General features: G+C 54.5%; 7 protein-coding genes across 7 annotated transcripts; 5 read left to right on the plus strand and 2 right to left on the minus strand.

Moving 5' to 3' along the window:
- Positions 1-918: 918 nt before the first annotated feature.
- On the plus strand, positions 919-3,808 carry BO97DRAFT_350870 (uncharacterized protein; the record flags this gene model as incomplete). Its single annotated transcript, XM_025691959.1, has 7 exons — positions 919-1,043; positions 1,093-1,507; positions 1,562-1,784; positions 1,840-1,871; positions 1,928-2,704; positions 2,755-3,465; positions 3,521-3,808. 7 exons carry the CDS (start codon positions 919-921, stop codon positions 3,806-3,808), a joined length of 2,571 nt encoding a protein of 856 aa, XP_025548960.1.
- A 1,179-nt stretch (positions 3,809-4,987) lies between these two features.
- BO97DRAFT_351022 (nucleic acid-binding protein) lies at positions 4,988-5,717 on the plus strand (the record flags this gene model as incomplete). The annotated part of the gene is made up of 2 exons (XM_025691966.1): positions 4,988-5,127; positions 5,225-5,717. Coding segments are annotated over 2 exons (633 nt in total), but the record flags the coding sequence as incomplete, so codon positions are not given.
- Positions 5,718-6,097: 380 nt separating this feature from the next.
- On the plus strand, positions 6,098-10,616 carry BO97DRAFT_436520 (uncharacterized protein; the record flags this gene model as incomplete). Its single annotated transcript, XM_025697793.1, has 4 exons — positions 6,098-6,268; positions 6,367-8,097; positions 8,635-8,907; positions 8,973-10,616. The coding sequence occupies 4 exons, from the start codon at positions 6,098-6,100 to the stop codon at positions 10,614-10,616; spliced, it is 3,819 nt and encodes a 1,272-aa protein (XP_025548962.1).
- Positions 10,617-10,806: 190 nt separating this feature from the next.
- Positions 10,807-14,769, minus strand: BO97DRAFT_436522 (putative acetamidase; the record flags this gene model as incomplete). Its single annotated transcript, XM_025697794.1, has 10 exons — positions 10,807-10,919; positions 11,015-11,303; positions 11,434-11,609; positions 11,709-11,954; positions 12,125-12,311; positions 12,402-12,496; positions 12,562-13,024; positions 13,544-13,636; positions 13,698-14,668; positions 14,745-14,769. The coding sequence occupies 10 exons, from the start codon at positions 14,767-14,769 to the stop codon at positions 10,807-10,809; spliced, it is 2,658 nt and encodes an 885-aa protein (XP_025548963.1).
- A 564-nt stretch (positions 14,770-15,333) lies between these two features.
- Positions 15,334-17,086, plus strand: BO97DRAFT_457406 (putative cysteine synthase; the record flags this gene model as incomplete). The annotated part of the gene is made up of 5 exons (XM_025699204.1): positions 15,334-15,630; positions 15,712-15,771; positions 15,831-15,949; positions 16,004-16,623; positions 16,683-17,086. 5 exons carry the CDS (start codon positions 15,334-15,336, stop codon positions 16,853-16,855), a joined length of 1,269 nt encoding a protein of 422 aa, XP_025548964.1. The 3' UTR covers positions 16,856-17,086.
- BO97DRAFT_153963 (Myb-like DNA-binding domain protein) lies at positions 16,987-19,409 on the minus strand. The gene is made up of 2 exons (XM_025690184.1): positions 19,216-19,409; positions 16,987-19,097 (listed from the first exon to the last, which is right to left on the minus strand). Exon 2 carries the CDS (start codon positions 18,971-18,973, stop codon positions 17,306-17,308), a length of 1,668 nt encoding a protein of 555 aa, XP_025548965.1. The 5' UTR covers positions 18,974-19,097; positions 19,216-19,409; the 3' UTR covers positions 16,987-17,305.
- A 223-nt stretch (positions 19,410-19,632) lies between these two features.
- On the plus strand, positions 19,633-21,308 carry BO97DRAFT_350976 (beclin 1; the record flags this gene model as incomplete). Its single annotated transcript, XM_025691962.1, has 2 exons — positions 19,633-19,717; positions 19,783-21,308. 2 exons carry the CDS (start codon positions 19,633-19,635, stop codon positions 21,306-21,308), a joined length of 1,611 nt encoding a protein of 536 aa, XP_025548966.1.
- Positions 21,309-23,321: the final 2,013 nt, after the last annotated feature.

Genomic DNA, 23,321 nt, shown 5'->3' on the forward strand with positions numbered 1-23,321 from the left:
TATTGACTTTGTTCCTTGATTGCCATTGTCCTTACGTCAGCTGGTCTCTGCAGACCGCCTTGGAGGTGATAACGGAGATAATAACCTAATCACTAATCACGACGTCCTCTAACTAACGTTAACTAATGACTGCGTAGACTACCTACCGCAGAATCGCTTCCTCAATCTCACTCGACTGACGTGCCTCTTCAGGTATCGACGCAAGTGGGCCTGGTCATTTTATCTATCGCTTGTCTCATTTCGACTGATAAGACCGGTTTGACCGGCGGCCTGCCACTGTCTTTCCCCCCAAAAGTGCGATCGCGAAGGCAGCTCGCCGATCGTACCCCTCATCGGATTCCTTCTCTTCCTCCTCATCGTTCATTGTTCGGCACTTTCTTTTCTTTTCTTTTCGATCCCTGTGCGACGTGAGTCTGTGCCGTTGTCTATATACTCGAGTCCATACTAGCCCGGCTCTTCCAAATCCGATCAACACGACAAACCACCATCTTCTTCGGTCGCCTATCGCTGCGCGCCCATCGATCGTACCATAAGCCTGCTCGATCGCGTCCGACACGACAAGCGCGATTCAACCGCTGATTCGAGTTCTATTTTGCAAGAAGGGCTTTGGATAACCAGGCTAGGTGTTACTTACGCTTGCGGGCTTACACGGGACCGCGCGCCGATTTCATTAGTCTGGTCGTCTAGCTCGTCACATTCGGTAACAGCTTGCGCCGGGTGCAAGACGAACCCTCTAACTGCTAGGACTTCTTTCAACCAACAATATTGCAAAAATATTCGTCTCTAAGTTCTACACAGCTCCCAAGCAGGCTCATAAGTAGCTTTTGGGCAAGCCATATTTCTCCGTCGAGTCCCCACCCAAAACGACCCTCGCGGGCGGCTTGTTTCAACCAACCGGTTGATTAAATATACCTCAATATGTCTCCGACACCACCATCGACAACCTCGTCGAGCGCTGGCGCATTCTCCCCGGAAGGGCAATTCAGAGTCATTAGGAAAAGAAACCGAGTTCCTCTGTCATGTGCGCCGTGTCGGCATCGGAAGTAAGCATTTCTCTCGCTGGCCACCTTTCCAATGCGCTAATGTGATCAGGCTGAAATGCAACCGTGCTCATCCCTGTGAGAATTGCATCAAGCGAGGCGATGCGACTTCCTGCTCGTACGCCCAAGCGAGTGCGCGGAAAAAGAACGTGTCCCAACCGTCGGCTTCGAGCTCCCCTGATGATATGCAGAACAGGATCGATCGATTGGAGAGCTTGGTGCTGTCGCTCATGACGAATGGATCCCAATCGGCAGGCCCCGCGGCCGCGATGGCCGCGATCTCTGGCAATAGCAGTAGCACGGGGTCTGCACCGCACACAGGGGATATTGACATAGAAGACGAGACGCCTGGGGGTCCCGACGAAAGCGATACCGAACAGGTTACAAAGTCGTTTGGTATTATGAAAGTCGACAACAACAAGTCCTATTATATCAGTGAAGTGCATTGGGCGTCGGTTCTCAGCGATGTAAGTTGCTTGCGCGTATCAGTTACCATCTCCTGTGGCTAACGCCTGCTTCAGATTGCCGAAGTTCGAAATTACTTCCATACGCACAAGAAACAATATGAGGAGCAGACCGAGAAGTTGAAGACAACTCAGCTTCCCACTGACGTCCAGGGATCTGCTTTACTCTTCGGGGCTATGAAACCTGCGAGTCGGGCGGAAATAATGTCCTCCTTTCCCTCTAAATATACGACCGATATGTTGATCGCGCGGTATTTCAGTTGCTATGATCCATCAACACGTAAGTTTCAGAGATGTCAGGCATACAAATTGCATCAATACTCACTCGGATGTAGATATCCTGCATGGGCCCACCTTTCAGACACAAGTAAGGCGCATCTCTCTATAATCAAACATGAGTATGGTAACGCTAACTCCAGCCAGTATAACAAACACTGGGAAGATCCGTCCCAGACCTGCACCATTTGGATTGGCATGCTTTTCGCCATGATGCGACTGGCCATGCTCTCGTACCACCGCGACGGAGATGAGCCTCCGGAATTCAGGGGCAAGTCCCTAGATATGGCTGGCACTTTCAGGAGCCTTGTGGCTCAATGTCTTACCTTGGCTGACTATACCAAACCATTCCCGTATGTGATTGAGAGTTTGATCTTTCATCTTCATGGTGACTTCTGTCAAACCAGGGAAGCAGATGTGTCGGTGTGGGTTCTTGTTGGGGTGATTGCGCGATTGGCCATGAGGATGGGCTACCACCGTGACTCGAAGATGTTCCCAAATATCACACCTTTCCAGGGCGAGATGCGCCGTCGCGTTTGGACATTCGTACGGCAGGCGGACCTACTGTTCTCTTCTCAAGTCGGGTTGCCTAGTATGATTCGCTCCACTGATAGTGATACTGAGCTTCCACGAAATTTGTACGACGACGACTTCGATGAGAATTGTCAGGAGCTTCCGCCCTCACGTCCGGCGAATGAACCGACGCCCATATCGTTTTTGATCGCTAAAGCACGGCTCACGTACACCTTCGGCCACGTTGGCGAGCAGGCTTCACGTCTTCAGAGTGCATCCTCTTACGACAAAGTAATGGAGCTCGATGCCGAGCTCCGCCAAGCTCGGGATCTAATCCCAGAGCACCTTCTTGTTCGCCCTATCGAGGATTGTCCATTAGACTCCCCGAACTTGATCATGTCACGATTTGCAGTGAGTTTTTCTCTTGTTTGATTGTCCCATGCATTATTGACGGTTTCCAGGTTGTGAGCGTGTACCACAAAGCACAATGCGTTCTTCACCGACAGTATCTTATCCGAGCGCGTGAAAATCCCCGATTCACATACTCGAGGCGGACCTGCATTGACTCTGCAATGGAACTGCTGCGATACCAATCGATGCTTCACAACGAGACCCGACCCACAGGTCGTTTGCGCAGTCGATACAACAAGCTGACCTCTCTTGGCTCTTCTGATTATCTACTCGCCGCAACCATTCTTTGCCTCGACCTATACCATGGGCAGCAACTTCAGGCGTCTGGTCGAACCTCTAGCGATTCTTATGCCTGGGGCCGGGAACGGCGGGAAGAAATGGTGGCTGCACTCCAACGAACCCAGGAGATTTGGGATGAGCTTCGTGATGAGACAATCGATGCATGGAAAGCTGCTGGAGCTCTAGGAGTGATGCTTCCCAAGCTGAACCTGGGATTTGCCGAAAACAACACTGCGCCGGCGCCGGCGTTTGAGCCGCAGGATGAGAAACAAAGCGCCGCAATGACATTGGGACTTTTGAGCAGTGGGATGAGCCCCATGACTACAAGTCAATCAGCTCTTAATGATTCAACATACAAGGTGGCAGATACGCCACTGCCCATGCAAGGCGGTTTCACCAATGCTGCAGAGATTCCGGGGGCACCTTCGCCCTTCAGCGCGATGTTTGGGCAGGTGCCTGACATGCAGTTGAATCTAGACTGGGTAGGCTCCCACATGAATACTCACAACGAAGACTCGCAACTGACTATTTTGATAGGACGCCTGGGATACTTACATTCAGAGTTCAGCAATGGATATTCCCTCGCAATGGTGGCCGTCCGGAGACATGCAACAGCAGCAAGCGGGACAAAGTCCTTTACCATCAACACAATTGCCCACAGCACAGAACAGCGCTCCTGACAGAATGCGTCCCATGCCTCGCGGCCCGAATATGTTCACTCCGGACGCTACTAGCTATGAGAACAACAACGTCGCCATGTCTACGGCAGGCTATCCTGTCAACCCGTCACATCTTAACAACCCAGGTAACGGTCCAGGGACTTAGGTATTTGTGATGCTCAAGATTGTTTGTCTTTCTAGGATATGAGAATATTTAATGAATCAAAAGTTGGTAAGGAATTTGGATATCATCTTGTGTGGTTTCTGCTTGGCACGCTGCAAATTACTGCGAGATTCTCCTGCAGTTTCACAGGTTGGGCGACAGGACGCCGTTGGGTGTCCTCTCTTCTGGGGCTTACGTTTATCTCTCTACCGGCGCAGTCACGATCGTATTTCGCGTGTTGATCTAGGTTCTGTCTGGAGGTCCGGTTCGAGATAAGGATGTATATTATACAACAGCGATACAACAGGTTATGCATATACTAATCATCTACACTCTATACTGAAGTCTCTTGTGGAGGTTGTTATTAATAACTTATCCTCACATGTTGTACCGTGCACACTCCGACTTGAAAAGGAGACAAAGCGCGCGCGCGCCAGACATATCTCCATGCTCTGATATGGTGAAAGGTATGGGTGGGATACTTTTCAAAGACCCATAGTGTCAGAATTTGCAGTATGCAATGCAGAGGACAATAGAGACATTGTGAATTTCGTTCAGAGCAACCACTTCAGTATGGCGTGACTTCTCTCGTCCCCACGATGGTTGTCTATTACCGATTGGGTATGGCTTGGATCACAACACGTGACCAGCTGATAAGGGAAGTTTTCGCTGATGCCGGTCCCCGGGGACGCGATATTTTGCTAGTTGCCACATTTTCTCGTGTCGTAAAAAGTTCCGTCCATTCTGTCAATTCTCATCACCCGAGTCAAAAATGTGAGTTGTTCCATCACAGCTGTTGGAGTCTTTTATCTAATTTCATTGGCTTCATCCAGGTATTGCCTTCGTCAAGCCGCCTCCCGGTTGTTGCTCTCTTCCAACAGAGTCGCCATCCGCTCGGCACCGCGCTCTACCCCGTCGAGTGCCTTGCGCCTCAATTTCGCCAGCAGACCTATTCAGTCTCAGCTTCAGAGCCGGTGGAACAGCGATGATGCCCACAACAAGCAAGCCAGCAACGAGAGCATCGCCGAAGCTGTTGCTCAGCACGCCGAGCAGCGGGAGGCCGCCTCGTTTGGAGAGGAGGCCACACTCGATCAATATGCGGCCCAGGAATCTGAGCAGCATGACCGCGAGGAGCCTACCCTCCGGAGGTCCAACGGCTACAACAGTTACAAGTACAGACCCGAACCGGAGCCGAAGACCACTATCTTCATTGGCAACCTCTTCTACGACGTCACAGCTGAGGATCTCAAGAATCAATTCTCGAAATTCGGAACGGTGAGGCGTGTCAACCTCATCCATGACCAGCGGGGAATCAGCAAGGGGTAAGCAAAATTCTCGTCCTGGATTTGCCGCTGGCAGAAAAACATAATGTCTCTCCCCTTGACTTGTGAAATCTAACTTGTTCCTTTCTTTCCGTAGATTCGGCTATGTGGACTACGACTCGGTCGAGGCGGCGCAGCGCGCCATTCAAGAAATGCACCTGCGTATCTTCGAGGGACGCCGGGCCAGCGTTCAGTTTGCGCAGACGCAAATGAAACAGCAAAGAGACTCGCGCCCCTCGAAGTCGCTGTACATCGGTAACCTGCCTTTCGAAATGACCGACAGTGACCTCAACGAACTGTTCAGCGACATTGTCAACGTGATCGACGTGCGCGTGGCCATTGATCGCCGCACCGGACAGCCTCGCGGCTTCTGCCACGCTGACTTCGTTGACCTCGAGAGCTCCCGCAACGCCATGGAGGCTCTCAGCAGGAAGATGCCCTACGGAAAGAAGCTGCGCATTGACTACAGCACCAAGCACAAGGGTCTTAACCGCCAGGAGTCGTCAGAGAATGCGGAGACTGCGGAGAGTGCGGGGATTGCAGAGCCCTCGGAGGCAGACCAGGTTGACCGCACCAACCGTGTTGAGTGATTCAACTCGGCCTAGGGTCTGGCGAGCGTAGTATATTTGGCTTCATTTTATTCGTGTATAATACAGAGAGACATGCCGTACGGTCCATCATCCCACTCATCATCTTTTCCATAAGAAAAATAGATCTAGACAATGTACACGTGACTCCAGCGGAGCCTCGGTATCTTTCCCGGCGGTCGGCTGCGAAGCCGCGCCGAAACCCCACGTCTTGCGCTTAGAGAGCATCTCGGGCGAGTCTCCTCGCCCACTTCTTCTCTCCTCACTCTTATCTCCTTCTCGCCCTCCCTTATACGACCGAATCCCGTCACTTCAGTCTTCTCTGCATATGAAAGATTCTACGTGACACCTAATAGCGCGACCGCTGCACACATCCCCACAACATGTCGTTCCTAGGTGGCGCCGAGTGCTCTACGGCAGGAAACCCGCTGACGCAGTTTACAAAGCATGTCCAAGATGACAAGTCTCTGCAGCGAGACCGGCTCGTCGGACGCGGCCCGGGAGGTATGCAAGAAGGCATGCGGTCTCGAGGTATGATGGGTGGACAAGATCAGGTATCTTCCATGCTTCCAGGGAGAATTCTTCCCCGTGGGAAGAAGAGGCCTACCGCCGTATATCCTTTCAAGACTAATGATTGAATCTCTACGTCTAGATGATGGACGAATTCGCCCAACAACCCGGGCAGTTACCGGGCGCGGCCCCCCAGCCCTTCGCGATGGACCAACTGAGACGTGAACTGGATCAGTTCCAGAACGCGCCTCCTCGAACGGGATCTCCGGGGTGGGCGGCGGATTTCGATGCCGGCGAGCATGCACGGATGGAGGCCGCCTTTGCCGGTCCCAAGGGACCCATGATGAACGCGCCCTCGGGCTTCACACCGGCGGAATTCGCCCGGTTCCAACAACAGAACAGAACAGGCATGCCCCAGGCGGCTCACTCGGTGGCTTCGGCTCCTTCCCCGATGCTGGCGGGTTACCAGCGTCCCGTGGGTATGGGGTACATGGGTATGGGTGGTATGGGTGGTATGGGCATGATGCATCAGAACTTCGGGCCGATGGCCATGCACCAGCAGCAACAACAACCGGCCGAAGCGCTTACGCAGGACAAGGGCAAGGGTCGGATGGTCGAACTCGATGACGAGAACTGGGAGGCGCAGTTCGCCGAGATGGAGACGGCGGATACCCAGAAACTGGATGATGCGGCTAACGCTGCTATGGAGGCGGAGCTGAATGAGCTGGACAGGTCAGTCCCCACCACCACCGGCATCGAGGAGAATTTCGATGCGTTTGAAAACGTGTGGCAAAGAGTCCAAGCTGAGGCGGCTGTCAATAGGAAACTGGCGGAGGGTGAGACCGATTTCAACGTCGATGAGAACCTTCATATGGGCGATATGGGTGACTGGGATGGCTTCGAGACCCTCAATACCCGATTCCGCAACCCGCAATTAGGCGAATACCTGTTCGAAGAAGACAACGTCTTCCAGAACGTTAACAACCCTTTTGAAGAAGGTGTGAAGATCATGCGGGAAGGTGGCAACCTATCTCTGGCTGCCCTGGCCTTTGAGGCCGCTGTACAGAAGGACCCTCAACATGTGCAGGCCTGGACGATGCTGGGAACGGCGCAGGCCCAGAACGAAAAGGAATTGCCCGCTATTCGGGCCCTGGAGCAGGCGTTGAAGATCGATGCTGGCAACTTGGATGCTCTTATGGGCCTAGCTGTCTCTTACACCAACGAGGGCTACGATTCTACCGCCTACCGTACCCTCGAGCGCTGGCTCTCAGTCAAGTACCCGCAGATCATCGACCCCAAGGATGTGTCGGAGGATGCCGATCTTGGGTTTACGGATCGTCAGCTGCTCCACGACCGGGTCACGGACCTCTTTATTCAGGCTGCTCAATTGTCCCCATCCGGTGAGCAGATGGACCCGGACGTGCAGGTCGGTCTCGGCGTTCTGTTCTACTGTGCAGAAGAGTATGACAAGGCTGTTGATTGCTTCTCGGCTGCGCTGGCTTCGACGGAGTCTGGAACCACGAACCAACAGGAGCAGCTGCATCTGCTCTGGAACCGCCTTGGTGCCACGCTCGCCAACTCGGGTCGATCCGAGGAGGCTATCGAGGCCTACGAGCAGGCCCTGAACATCAACCCTAACTTTGTCCGAGCTCGTTACAACCTGGGCGTCTCGTGCATCAACATCGGGTGCTACCCGGAAGCCGCTCAACACCTTCTAGGAGCTTTGTCTATGCACCGGGTAGTCGAGCAAGAGGGCCGCGAACGGGCGCGCGAGATCATCGGAGGCGAGGGTGGCATCGCGGACGAACAGCTTGAGCGCATGCTTCACGTCAGCCAGAACCAAAGCACAAACCTGTACGACACGTTGCGGCGGGTCTTCAGCCAGATGGGACGGAGGGATCTGGCCGATCAGGTCGTGGCGGGGATGGACGTCAATGTGTTCCGGAAGGAGTTCGAGTTCTAGAGCGATTTGCTTACAGGAGCATAGCAGCCCGATAAACTTTTCTCCTATTCTCATGTGTCTATGTTTCAAATGAGGTGATGGGTTGATACCATTACATGGCAGCGCTGGATCACATTGCGAATACGACCAGTCTGCAGAATATAACCAATTGACATGGCCCTTCTTCTCTCCTCATAGACCCGATCAGGAGGAGTCAGCGTACTGTAGTTATTCAGAAAATATGGGTGCCTTGGGCAGGCAGGCAGACACAAAACCGGCTGTTGCGTCATGCCGGGCAATGCATTGAGTTGTTAATGTTTCTGCCTCGGCCGTTGTTTGTTCTCCTTCGGTGCTTCTCAGCTCTTCTTCCCCACACCACCCCCTTAACTATTCTCCTGGGCTGCTGAGCAGCCAGTGTTTCTTTTTCTTCTTATCTACTACTCTAATCTACGCTAAGCTTTTGCCAAGCTCTTAATCACACATGGGACAATGGCTGTGGTCACAGGCGCCCAAATCATCGCCCGGACGCTGCGCGATCTAGGGGTCACCGTTATCTTCGGCATTGTTGGCATCCCCGTGGTGGAAATTGCCGAGGAGGCCATCAACTTGGGCATTCGCTTCGTGGCTTTCCGAAACGAGCAGGCCTGCAGCTATGCGGCCAGTGTCTACGGATACATGACCGGACGACCAGGTGTCTGTCTGGTCGTTGGAGGACCGGGCGTTCTCCATACTTTGGCCGGGGTGAGCCCCGTCGCATCCAACCAGTCTACTGCTAACTAATCACTCACCACTGAATGTCTGAACAGATCGGAAACGCGACAGCGAACAACTTCCCGCTTCTTGTGCTGGCCGGCTCGGCCGAAACGACCGCCATCACCAAGGGCGCGTTCCAGGAACTCGACGCCATCTCGTTCCTGACGCCGCACACCAAGCTCGCGGTGCGCGCCTCATCGCTGGACTTCATCCCCGGAGCGGTCAAGAATGCCTACCGGACCTGCTGGTACGGCCGTCCGGGGCCGACCTTCGTCGACCTGCCGGCGGACATCATCCAAGGCCAGGCGCCGGCGGACGCTTATCGCCTGCCCCAGCCGGAGACGATGGCCGTGGCGGCGCCGCCCAAGGCCAGCGGCGACCCGGCGCTGATCCTCAAGGCCGCGCAGCTGCTCAAGACAGCCAAGGCGCCGCTCGTGATCATCGGCAAGGGCGCCGCGTACGCGCGGGCGGAGGCGCAGCTCCGCCGCCTGCTGGACCAGGCGGGCATCCCCTTCCTCCCGACCCCGATGGGCAAGGGCGTGCTGCCGGACTCGCACGAGCTGAACGTATCCAGCGCGCGCAGCGCCGCGCTTAGGACCGCCGACGTCGTGCTCGTGCTCGGCGCCCGCCTCAACTGGATCCTGCACTTCGGCGAGCCGCCCAAGTGGTCGCCCTCCGCCAAGATCATCCAGGTCGACCTCTGCGCCGAGGAGATCGGCCGCAACGCCGGCTCGGCCGAGCTAGGCATTGTCGGGGATATCGGCCTGGTGGTCGACCAGCTCGTCGCCGCGCTGTCCAACTGGCGCTACTCGCCTTCCTCCTCGACGGCGTCGGTCAACAACAACGACGACGACAACCAACGCCAAACCTTCCTTGACGTGCTGGCCGCCTCGACCCGCAAGAACCAGCAGTCTGCCGCCCAGGCGGCCGGGCGCCGCACCCCCGCACACTCCCCAATGACGTATCAGCGCGCCTTCCACCTGATCAAGTCGACTCTGGACGAGCTGACGCGCAGCGACGACAGCGGCGAGATCGTGTATGTGTCCGAGGGCGCAAACACAATGGACATCTCCCGCTCAATCTTCACGGTTGACCATCCGCGCCAGCGACTAGACGCAGGCACCTACGCGACGATGGGCGTCGGGATGGGCTACATCGTCGCGGCGCACGAGGCGTACAACGCCCTCCCTTCTTCTGCAGCTACCTCGAAGCCCAAGAAAATCGTCGCCTTCGAAGGCGACAGCGCCTTCGGCTTCAGCGCCATGGAGATCGAGACCCTAGCGCGCTACCGCATCCCCGCGCTGATCTTCGTGGTTAACAACTCCGGAATCTACCACGGCGACACAACCTCCGCTGCCGCCTGGAAGACGCTGCAGGACCAGACCGCCCGGAATGATACCAAGTCTGTGGCGGCGGACGGTGAAGATAGAAATGGAGACGGAGAGGGGAAACGCGGCCTCCGCTCGACTAGTCTGCTGTATGAGACGCGGTACGAGATGCTGGCGACCATGTGCGGTGGACGCGGGTTCCTCGTCCGCACTGAGGAGGAGTTGCTCGAAGCTACGCGGGAGGGGTTCAGGGCTGATACGGTTACGGTGGTGAATGTGATTGTTGAGCCGGGGATTGGGAAGAAGATTGGGTTTGCGTGGCAGAATAATAGTGGGGGTGGTGGTGAGAAGGGACAGGCGAAGTTGTAGTTTTGTGCTGTATTTTGGGAGTCTGTGTGTGTATCTTATGTTCTTTGTATATTTAGATATCTAGGCTCTACCACCTTCATCCACTTGTTTCCATCTCACACAACTGTATCCGACAGGCACTCATAAAACTATTCCCGCCACCCCGGGACTCCCTTTCAAGAGAGACTGTGAGAGAATCAGAAAGAGGGAATCACCGCAAAACCTCCTCCAAAACCTTAGCAACAGCAACCGCCTTCTCCTCCCCAAACCGCCCACCAACCACCTGCACCGTAACAGGCATATCTTTAACCAACTCGATATCATCTTAGACGATCAGTCAGCTCAGCGCAACCCAGCGCAGCGCAGCGCAGCCCCTTACCCCACCCATAACCCCCAGAAAAGAAAGAGAAAATACTCACACTGCTCAAAATTATACCGATCCGCCGCATTCCGCGGCATATGCGCCGCCCACCCGGCATCCAACGCCGGCTGATCCAGCACCGCGTCCGCCCGCGTCACCGGCACCGTGACAGCCGCGTAATCGAGTAGGTTCCAGAGCGCCGTGTACCCCAGCCACTGGTTGCTGAGTACCCACGAGCGCGGCCGGTAGCCGACCCATGGCGTGACGGGCGTGAGAAGGGCGTCGATGCGGGCCGTTCTCCATTGCGCGAGGTAGGTTTCTTGGTAGGTGGATTTTGTTTCTTCGAGCTGGATCATTGGCTTTTGTTAGGGTCCGGTTGGGGTGTGTTTGAGGTTTCAGGATTTCCGCGGTTTCGGGGTGTGGGATGGCAAGGGTTTGGATATGATGTAATGGGAGGAATGGGATAGGCAGACGAACTTTCTCGCGCTCTTCAACAGATAGCTCGTCGTCCGGCGTCCCTACTACCATCCCCTCGATCAGCGGCTCGCCGACAATGTCACATAGGTACCGGCAGTGTTGGCCGCCGTCGGCCAGGATGGCTTTTGTCCAGAGCTTGGTGCCTTGTTCGTGGAGGGTGGTTGGCCATTCGATTACTATATTGGTTTTCTTGTCAGTTACTTAATGATTTGGGAGTGGGTGAGTGGTTATGTGGGTAGCTGGAATTCAAGATGGAAAAGGGGAAGGATGGCAACCTTCGTGACCTGCCTCCTCCAGTTTCCGCGCTACCTCGCGCATCGCCCGCGCAATCGGCGGCTGCGGCTTGACGACCCCGTCGTCGTGGACGATCCCCACGCGGAGCTTGCGCGAGGTCGGCTTCGCGGCCAGCTCGGTGCGCCACGGGATCGGGAGGCAGTCTGGGTCCAGGGTCCAGGGTTCCGAGGCCAGGAGGGAATGCATGAAGTGCTCGACTGAGGAGAGGCTGCGGGCCATGGGGCCGGCTACGGGGGGCACGAGGTAGTGCTGGTGCATGCTGTGTGTTTGTGGCCGTCATGAGCTGGCTGTCTTGTCATGTAACTCACCGGATGGTCTAGCACAATACGGCCACCACCGGATCAGAGGGAATGCACATACAAAGAACAGTTCCAAGGGACCCGTCCCCTACTCGGACAGATCGAATACAGGCCCTGCAGGTTAGCAGGGATCCGGATCGAGCCGCCGATGTCCGTCCCTATGCCCAGGATACTGCCCCCGGTGCCGATCAAGGCGCCCTCGCCGCCGGAACTGCCGCCGGAGATGAGCTGGCTGTTGAAGGCGTTGATCGACTGTCCGAAGACGTGGTTGTACGAGTCGGACATCTGCAGCTTGGGTCAGTCTACTGCCTGTCTAGCCCTAGATCTCCAGAGTAATGATAAGCTGGGAGCACTAGCCATAAGCGACTGCGGCACATTCGTCTTGACATACAGCACTGCTCCCATCGACTCCAGCAGCACCGCAATCGAGCTCGACTTCTTCGCGGGCTTGCCCACCAATCCGACCCAGCCTGCAATGCGCTCAGTTCCAGCCGATTGAAACAACTTCCCCAGAAAGACAGAACAGGACACAAACCAACTGTGGTATCGAATCCCTCCAGGTCGAACCGATCCTTGATCGACACCGGCAGCCCGTGCAGCGGCCCGACCACCTTTCCCGTCCGCTGCAGCACCTCGTCGAGTTCTCTGGCGCGAGCTAATGCCCGGTCGAAGAAGATCTCCGTCAGGCATTTGGTCAGCTGCTGCGCGATGGCGGCGCGCTTGCAGAACGCTGTCGTGAGCTGCACGGCGCTGATCTTGCCGGCTGCGAGCTGCGCCAGGAGCGCCGTTGTCTCGGCTGTGTCTGTCCATTGCAGCTCCTGCTCGGTCAGGATGCCGCAGGTGCGGATCGTGGTGAGTGTGTTGCCGGTTGGGGTGGGCGTGGGGAGACGCCAGGCTTCGGGGATGGCGGCTAGTTGGGCCTGGCGCTTTTGGTAAACGGTGGGTTTCCACGGTGGGAGGGTGTCGGTCGTTGTCATTGTCATTGTGTTTTTGGTGTTCTGGTGTTCTGAAGTTGAGGCTTGGTGGTGTTGGAGGAAGAAAAGGGGAGATGAGGAGTTGGTCGAGCGGGGTCCATGCGGAGAAGTAGTATACGCAACGACTTATATATACCAGAAAATAAAAGAAAGATAGGCAGATATAGTAGTTAGGAATGAACCGGATTGGGCCATCCTTTCTGGCTCTCCTCCTCCAAATGCCTTAGTTCACTATCTACCTATAAGTCGGAAAATAACATCAACAGCACCGCCAATCATGGGATGTGCTCGGCCAGCCTATCTCTCTATCAAGTCATCTGCAGAGTAGTGCCGAGGTTCCGGATAGTACTGGAGATAAGATAAATAATAGTAATGCTGCATGCCTGGTATCTCGTCTATCTTACAATCCTTGTCTTCACTACCCCTTCACACGGTCATCAGCATGCTGGCGTTCTTGTACCACGTCATCATCGGATTTTCGCCGTTTTTCGTCTCGGTGTCTTCGATGTACGACCAGCGCTGCATGAAGGCTCCGTGGCTCACCACCTGCGTCAACTTGCCGGTAATCGCCCGGTACATGTCTTCCACCACGTCGAAGTCAGTCGGGAAGAAGATATCGAAGTATCCTTGATGAACCTGCGTCACAGTCAGTCAGACAGCGCACCAGAGACTCAGACAAGATAGTAAAGGAACATACATAAGGCGTCGTCACGGTGATTGTGCGCCGGTCGTACCGAGTCTGCACCACTGGTGCATTCAACCCGGGAACTGCATTGGGAAGGCTGCTGAAGTCACTAGCCACCAGACGGTGGCCCGGGAAGTAAGTGTTCAAGATATCGAAGAACTGCATGAGTCGCGTGGGGATGTACTCCGGCGGCGAGTACTTGGGCTGATCCGACAAATAAGGGCGAAATTTCCGCATGAGCTTGGAGCCCAGCGGGGAAGGGAACGGCCGCCGCGCCGCAGCCTGTCGCACACGCAAGAACCGAGCGGCCACTGGGTCCAAATTGGACTGGTACCATTCGTGAAATTCGCCGTCCGCATCAATCAGGACACCGCCTTGCTGCGGGCGTTCCGTCTTGAGATCGTAGCGGATGACGTCGTGCGAGAAATTATCGAACACCTCCAGCGCAAGGAAAAAGCACGGAGAATGCACATAGGTGTTCCAGTCAAAGATCGACTGGTTGATGATCTCGATGCGCTCGCGGTGTCCGGCCGATTCGGCCGATTCGAGCAAATTGTGCAGCTGCAAGCCCGCCAGATTCGGCGAAATCTCAATGATCTTGTACTTGGTGCGCTGGTAGACCTCGTAGTCCATGTCGCGGATGTAGTCCAGCACATTCCTCATCATCGTTCCGTTTCCGGCGCCCATTTCGTAGATGATCAGATCGTGATAGGGGTACAATGTGAGTTTGTAATTCGACACCAGATACCGGGCAATCGTCTCGCCGTAGTAAGGCTGGAAGAGCTCGGTAGGCGTGTGCCAAAGCTGTCGGGACATATCAAAGTCTTCATCGTCTAAACGGTCCTCAAACTGGGTATACTGCTGCTGCAACATGCGGTTGAACGTCGGTCCATCGGCGATCTGGTTGAAAACAAACGGCTCCTCCGGACTGAAGATGGTAGCATGCTTCGAGAAGTAGCCATACTGAAGGTTGTATAAACTGTCTGCAAGCCCCGCCGAGCATTTAGCCATATGCTCCGAAAGTACACGTGGTAGCAACCTGGGGAAGTGTTTTCCTACCGTCAATGAATTCCCGCGCCCACATCTGCACCTGCCGCGGCCGCTCGCGATGATGGCGGAGCTCTTTGGCCGTGACCAACGGAAACGCCCGCAGTTCCTCAGTGATGTTCCTATCGATATGACGGCGGTCGTTCCAAAGCGTGCTATTATCGTCGGAAGCAATCTTCTTCGTGGCCCCCGGCGCTTTCCTGAAGAAGTGTCGACATTGTTGACGGTGATGCTGATGGGATGGCGGGCACAGACGGACGCAACCCGGTCGGCGCGCGGAGAGGGTAGGGGCCGATTTGAATGACTGACAGGCAGGATGCCGGAACAACTGCTTGAGCAGCTGATTGAGGATTGGAGAGTCCATGAGGAGGACGTTTTAGGGGATGTTGGTGGACGATCACACCATGAAAAAGAAAGAAGAGAAAGAATAGACGATGGGAGCACGAGACGAGTCGGAGAGGCGGAGTCGCGCGGGTTGGTCCGAGCTTTTCTCCCGCCCGCCAGCAGCCATTCATCATTATTCGAATGCGCGCAAGACATCGCCATCGCCGCGGGGAAACTACTTTTCGTTAAACCTCGCTCGACTTCTTGCTGCACAGTCATGGATGATCATTCCCATCTCTACATTGGCACTGCCTTTGTGGCCGGTGTTCTTCTTACCATTGGGTTCAAGGACCTGGTGTACCCTGAGCTGGAACAGCGCATTCACGATTATCTAGCTTGTCGCCAATCCGAGCCTGTGACAGACTCCGAGAGCCTCCCTAATGATAGTCTCGTCGCAAGGCCAGGTCCGCCGGCCATTGTCGAAGGCATTGAGGGTTGTATCGGGAACACTCCTCTCTTTCGCATCAAATCCTTATCTGATGCGACTGGCTGCGAGATCTTAGGCAAAGCCGAAGTACGTCATTCTTCCTCTACTACTGTTTTACGAATTCATGACGAACCGCAAGAACCATGAAAATGTTAATATGATTTTCAGTTTTTGAATGGAGCGGGCCAGAGCTCTAAAGACCGGGTTGCACTGAGCATGATCCAAATTGTATGTCTGATCCCTTTTATAGTATGACGTCTTGAGATAGTATCTCACCCTCAGGCTAGGCCGAAGAACACGGTTTCCTGAGACCACATTCAGGTGACACCATTTACGAAGGCACTTCCGGCTCCACGGGCATCTCCCTAGCTTCTCTGGCCCGAGCGAAGGGTTACCTGGCTCATATGTTCGTATCAAATAGATCACCATCTTGCAGCTCCTCCTACTGACCCAACCATAGCTGTATGCCATCCGACCAAGCCATCGAAAAATCCAGTCTTTTATTGAAGCTGGGCGCAATAGTAGACCGTGTCCCACCGGCTCCCATTGTCGAGAAAGACAACTTTGTCAATCGCGCACGATCGCTTGCACAGGAGCAGACTGCGTCTTCAACTGCCAACGGACGAGGATTCTTCGCGGACCAATTCGAGAATGAGGCCAATTGGCGAGCCCACTTCAACGGCACGGGGCCCGAAATCTACGCTCAATGCAACGGAAAACTGGACGCCTTTATTGCAGGAGCGGGAACCGGTGGCACTATCTCTGGCGTGGCACTTTTCCTGAAGCCCCGGATCCCCAATCTAAGTGTCGTCCTAGCCGATCCCCAAGGCAGTGGGCTGTACAACAGAGTCCGCTACGGCGTCATGTTCGACTTGAAAGAGAGAGAAGGCACCAGGCGACGTCGACAGGTGGATACCATTGTCGAAGGCATCGGAATCAACCGAGTGACGGCTAATTTCGAAGCGGGCAAGGAATTGGTGAACGACGCAGTTCGAGTAACCGATGCACAGGCTTTGGCAATGGCCAGATGGCTTGTGGAGAAGGATGGCCTCTTTGTTGGTAGCAGCAGTGCCGTCAACTGTAAGTCTGGCCCAAAAATTCCATGCGGTCCAAATCATGGCTAATTCACCCCACCACAGGCTTTGCTGCCGTCAAGACAGCAATGAAGCTTGGGCCAGGACATAGGATTGTGACGGTCCTGTCCGACTCAGGGTCAAGGCATCTTTCTCGATTCTGGGCAAAGGCAGGGGATGTCGGTGGCGCCGTCGATACCAAGCTTGAAGATGTGTTGAACGCCACGGATGAGGAGTAGGTGTGTTTCATGGCGGGTTCAAAAAACCCTGCGCCAATTTACTTGGGCCCGAGAAGAAAGGACAAAGGGACGGCAAGAGCCTTGAGAGGGTAGACCCCTGGAGGGCGACAAGGCTCAAACAAGCTAATTCCACTAATGGTATTGCTGCTGCTAGTGTCTGACAAGGTGATGTATCGTTCGATCCGTTGCCGCCTAATCCGACAGCCTAGGATATACTCGGGTTCATCCGGAGCACCATGATAGCGAATCGTGATTGTTCGCTTGCGTCAGTTCGAGTAGGGGTCAGCACACGGAAATCGGGATCTGAAAGTTGACGTGCTGAGGCCGATCGGACCCGCTGACAGACTGCATGTCAGAATCGAAGTCCTGACTCAGTTGTGGTTCATCTGCCATTCGATTCGTCGCGACCGATCGAGCCTGTCGTCCAATCATTCTGGTCGCTGGGCAATGTCACAATGTATCCTCGTCAGCCCAGAGCTGCAATAGCTCGAATTCGATCTCGGCATGTGGTCGGCCAGGTAGTCCTTCGCGGATCGTGGTCCAACTAAGGCCTTGTTGCTCTTTGAATTTATCTAGGATGGCCCGCTCCGCTTCGGACCAAGGCTTGGATAATAATGGTGGATTAGCCCGGCGATCACTCCAGTGAGTGCGGTTCCATTGGATTAGAGAAGTCAGCTTCGTATGCGGCAGGCAGTCAAGGATCTCATTCCATTTCTTCCCCTGTACTTGTCTCATTGTGATAATCAACTTCGCTTCATCCGGCTGGATGACGTTTCGAGCGCGTTTCTTGGTAGGAGTGGGGTCATCTTCCACGGTCCGCTTTACACGCGACTGAGCTGAGGCCTTCATTGAACCCGTAAGTATGCTAGGCGTGGTCGCTAAAGTAGTCTCAAACTGCGACTCCAGAGCGGGTTCGCTGGCCAGCGTATCAAGTCGGCGTGTTACCTCAGCCTGATCATGTTGGCCGTCGAAGGGCCTGGATGCAATATCCTTGAGATGGGTAATGTAGCCGTCACGTACGTAAACCTGTTTGCAATCCGAACATTGGTATCTCATTTGACGAGGCGAATGCTCCTTCTTCGTCGAGGCCGCCCCGCGAACATGTATGCTTCGCTTCGGAGTCGGTGACGGCTCGTAGTCCTCCTGCAACGGGTCGTCGGATTCGTCTCCATCGGGGGTCTCCGCGAACGACCAGTCGCAGACAACCGGACTCGACTGCGTGACCTTCTGCTGCCTTCGCTGTTGTTTGCCTTTCATGATCCTTACATGGCCCTTTCGCGAGGCCCGTCGCGACGACCTGGCGGGCAGTGACCAGAGGGAGCCGGCCTCCGGTGGAGACTGCGAGCGAGCGAGATTCACCGAGGGCGCCGGCCGTGACCTGTTCCAAGTCGGCGTGGAGAAGCTCGCATCGATCTCAGGAACACGCCATACCTCCTCCACCGCCTCACTGCGCCTGCCGCCCTGGGATTGGGCGGGTGCATCAGCCGCAGGTTTTGCTTTTTCGGTCACGAGCTTGCCGGTGGTCTCTGCGTGGCCGCGTTGCTCTGCCGATCCATCCAGGATGCTCTCGATGCGCAAGGTATTATCCAGCAGGGAATCCACACTGGCCCCGTCATCATCATCATTATCTGCACCCCAGCCATGTTGGGCGGAACCGGCTTCCCAAGACGGCTGGTGAAGTGTAGCCGGGCCGGGGTGCGGTTCCTGGATCGACGGCGCGGTAGCTTGAGGCCGTGGACTATCATCCGCACCATCCATTCCCGCGGCCAAATGATTGTCGGTATCGCGCAAGGCAGAATGAAGATCGGCTTTCCCGTCCGATGCGACAGACAGCTCGCGTTCGCGCTCGATTTCCCAGTCTAGCGTCTCGCCGCCGGTTTTGCCGTCTCCCTCCATTTCTTGGATGTGGCCATTGTTCACAATGATCTTCCCCGTCTGCAGATCGATCTCGTCTCCTACGTCCGTGAAGTCTCGGCCGTACTTTTCGAAGATCCCCTCAAAGATGGACTTTAATCGTTGATCGTTCTGCGCCCGCGCTTCGTGGATGTCGATATCGTCCCCGTCATCCTCTGGCTCTTCGGACAACGAGAGCCGGGCTCGCTTGGAAGGTGGCTCCATTGGGTTTGTAAATTAATTGCAGCGATCGGAGGACTGAAAGAAAGACGGGAAGAGGACGTGAGAGCACCGGCTTCGTGAAACGGAACACTGGACAAGAAGGTTGTAGGAGTTTGGCACAATCGCACTGTAAAGTAACACACACCAGAAAATGTCAGTTAGTGTTTACCGAGGAGTCGAAAATGGAAGGTGCAATATTTCAAAGGGTAGAATGAGGGGGTTAGAAAGAGCAGAGCGTGACCTACATGGACGGATCGTTTGCTAGGTGAGATTATGCGAAGCCATTCAGCGACAGTTAAATTGCAATTTAGGGGCACGAGTCAGAGTCGATAAGTGTATAAACTGTGACTATCTGAGTCTCCGATGACCAGCATGCCTTTCGGCGCAATCTAACTGAAGTTGAAGCACGGCAGCAAGAATTGCTCAAAGCGGAGATTTCTCCAGCTTTTTGAGGGCCGACGCCAAAATACGCGGCGCGCACCCGCACCCACCGCCGCATGACGTCTCGCCCGCGGTGAATGAGGAGCTGCCGCTGCCGGTCAGTTACTGTACAACACATCTCCCCCATCAGCTCTCCATCTCTTCCCCCTCCACCACGTTGAGTTGCGTGTCCTCTTTTCAGAGCAGAATGCATGAGCAGCTGTTGCCGACACCTCGCAACCATGTATTGCCAGAATTGTCGCACTCCTCTCAAGCTGGATGGCTCCCTTGAGTCGCTCAATCCCGCAGCCTTCAACCTGCTAGTCGGTAAGCAATCATGTGTGTCCAACAACTGCTCACAGCTAACCATGCCTTTCTTCTGGGATCTTCAGGCTCTACAGGTAAATCAGTCCCAGATCATGGCTCCAATTCGTCGTCCAAACCGAGTTATCCTCAAGAACGACGTGAGCTCTACGATAGAGTGTCCAAGCAACCTACATCACCGGTGTATCAAAGATCGATCCCCCCTCCACGGCAGGCTGGGCGCAACCAAGCCAATCCAGTGCGACTAAGTCGAGGTGATAGTGGCAATATGTCTTTTGTTATGCTCACCGAATCTCAAGTCGGACCGCCTCACGGTGGTTCCGGAACGAATGGCGACAACCTATCCCAGGGCAACAGGCCTACGGGCACGTACAACCACAGCCGCGGCGTCGACGAAGGGTCCTTTGCAGACCAGGTCGAACGAACCGCCCGGCTTTTTGACATCATTTCTGCTCGTTCGGACATTGACCACCCTATATGTACGGAGTGTACCGACCTACTGGTAGAAGGGATGGAGAAACGACTGGCAGATGCAAAGAAAGAGCGAGATGCATATAGCTCGTTCTTGCGAGATTTGAAGTCTTCAATCCCGAGTGCGGAAGAACTTGATACTGCTCAGCAGTCTCTCCAAGAGACCTTGGCCGCGGAGGAGGCTGCTATTGCGGAACTTCTCGCTCTCGAGAAAGAGAAGGCCGCCCTGGACGACGAAATCGCTGGTCTCGAGGATGAATCTCGTCAGCTGGATCTCGAGGAAGAGAAATTCTGGCGGGATCGCAATGCCTTTGCTCTCACCTTTGCCGAATTCCAGAACGAACGGGATGCGCTGAACATGAAATATGACCATGATTCCCGTCAGCTGGAGAGGCTACAGAGGACCAATGTGTACAACGATGCCTTTTGCATTGGTCACGATGGCTATTTCGGCACCATCAACGGGCTGCGACTCGGTCGCTTGACCAACCCGTCAGTGGACTGGCCAGAGATCAATGCTGCTTGGGGCCAGACAGCTCTCCTGCTGGCGACCATTGCCAACAAATTAGGATTCCAGTTTCAAGGGTATCAAATCAAGCCAATGGGCTCGATGTCCCGGATCGACGAAATCAAACCGTCCCGCCCGTCCCCAGCTCAATCTGTGATCGGTGGAGGAAATACAGCACCATCCGTGGCTCCTAAGGTCACCACGTACGACCTGTTCTCGTCGGGCGAGCTGCCGCTGAACCTACCCTGGCTTCACCGCCGATTCGACTCGGGAATGGTGGCTTTTCTGGAATGTTTACGTCAACTAGGCGAGTTTGTGGAGAAGACACCGGTGCCTGTGGCACCTAGTCGCCGGGGTCACGCGACTGCCCCGGTGAACGGTCTGAAGCTGCCATATGAGATCAAAGATGGTAAGATTGGCGATGCGAGCATCAGGCTTGGGTTCAATCAGAACGATGAGACCTGGACCCGTGCTTGCAAGTATACTCTTACTTGTTGTAAGTTCTTGCTGGCTCATGCGAGCAATGTTGCTAGTGCAGGCTCTGGCAACTCCGCTGCCGTGGCAGCTGCGGCCGTTGCAGCTGGAGAACAGGCCGCCAACCCTTCCAGCAAATGAAGACACTATGGCCGGCAATACAGACAAGAAGGGACAGCAATATTGCAAAGAACCTTAGCTGGCGGCGACTACAAGTCTTCCGCATGACTCGATGCAGCCCAAGACGAGAGCGGCACCTGCCAGTCGGGTTGAAGCCGATTCATCAATTCCTAGCCGGCTCGCATTGGCTGCCACGAAGCCGTTGGACAAGTGAGGGCTGGACGAGTCATATGTCGACCATTGTTCTTTTTTCCAAAGACAACGGGCTTCTTTGCGTGCACCTAGCCTCAACGCTCTTCTTCCTTGCGTGATACTCTTGTAGTATGGCCATGAGCGGGCACTGAACCGATGAGATTGGAATATGATCAACGCTACAGCGCAGTAGTCAGTTTCCATGTATTGTCCCTGTTTTAGGTCCTCCTATCCTGTACTGGCGGCAGCGTCCAGATCGCAAGTATCTCCTCGGAGGTAGCAAGAGGCCGAAACAAGAACGAAAGGAGGGAAGAAAGCCGGGTTAGACAAAGGGTTGGTCATGGCAGGGATATGCGGTGGGCCACCGCTGCATGACTGATACTTCGAGCTTACTTGTACTTCGTTCTGCTTGGAGAGGAAAGTGGAGGAGGAAACTGAACTTAGAAGGTCAGATTGCCTTGGAACAAGACTGTCGAGCAATGTGAGGAAGGCGGGAGATCGTCCTCTAGTCTGGCCTGGCGTCTCCTGCTTGTTTCTTTTGGTCTGCCTTGACACATTCAGGTTCCTGTAAGCTGTAGCGAGAATCCCAGGGAGGGCGACTGAGTGAATTCAATGATATAGCATAATCAGAGCTAGGTAGGAGGTACACGACCTAACTGGAAGTTGTTAGATCTCCTCCCCGAGATCCATTTCCCGCCCATCCGATCCTTCTCAGCCTCACCCTCCCTCCCTCCTTTTTCTATTCTTCCCTGTACAGTCAGTCCATGATACAACCCACTCACCCCCCAGCGAACCCTCTCATGCATTCCTACAATACCGGAATTAGACCTGTATCCTCCACCGGACCTCCGCATCCGCGACACCATACAAAGCAGGAAAACAAACTATCCAAGCCCCAGCCCCATCCTCTGCCCCAACGCTACAGTCGAACAAGGAAAACAAAGAACTGATGATGCAAGTCACAATGAAGCGGACATTGTAGCGGATCCATAGCGCTGGGTCCATTTCTTTTCTGGCGTGTGATACAGCTTTAAAACAAGATATTGGTTGATTCTGGTGCTAGTAAGGAGGAATAATACCCTTGATACTCGATACTCTGGATCATGATGGAGTCAAGCAAGTAGTGATAATACCATTCATACTCTACTCGGGATGATGGAGCCAAGTAAGCAGCCAGGGGGTGGATGATGGATCACCCCACTACCTATTGGATGAACTAAATTAATCCAGACCCAGAAACGTTTCGGGCCGCGTCTTGAGAACACGAGGCGGACATGGAGTCTTGTCTTGGGCTTTTTTGTTCTTTTCTTTTTTCTTTTTTCTTTTTTTTTTTTTTTTTGTGGTGGTGGACGGATTTGGTGGGTTGGTCTTTTTTTCGGTGCCTTCTAGTTCTTTTGTTGGTGGAGACTTTTGGTGTTTTGCGTGGCTGAGTGAGTCGGTGGATTTGGTGTTGAATGAGGAGAATGGGGGTGGGGTTTATTGCCTGCTGATCTGATGTCTATCTTCCTGTCTTTGTTGTTGTTATTGTTGTTATTGTTATTGTCCCGTTGCCTTCGGTAACTATACAATCCACCCGCCTATTGTCATTCATCCGGTGGCCTGAAATAGGTACCTTACTCCGGAACTGTCACCAATTCCCCGAATATGACGGTAATACATGCATCTTCCTAGTTAGCCACTCTAATTTACCTCCCATACACCATAACAATAGTACCCCAGAGTAGCAAGGAAGAGAGAGAGAGAGAGAGAGAGAGAGAGAGAGAGGAGGGGGGCGGCGCGCGCACTCCCACGAATTTCAGCCAAGCTCACGGCAGAAGCACACAGAGCTAAGTCAATGCTCTG

The sequence above is a fragment of the Aspergillus homomorphus genome, assembly GCF_003184865.1.
Source record: "Aspergillus homomorphus CBS 101889 unplaced genomic scaffold BO97scaffold_34, whole genome shotgun sequence".
NCBI lineage: Eukaryota > Fungi > Ascomycota > Eurotiomycetes > Eurotiales > Aspergillaceae > Aspergillus > Aspergillus homomorphus.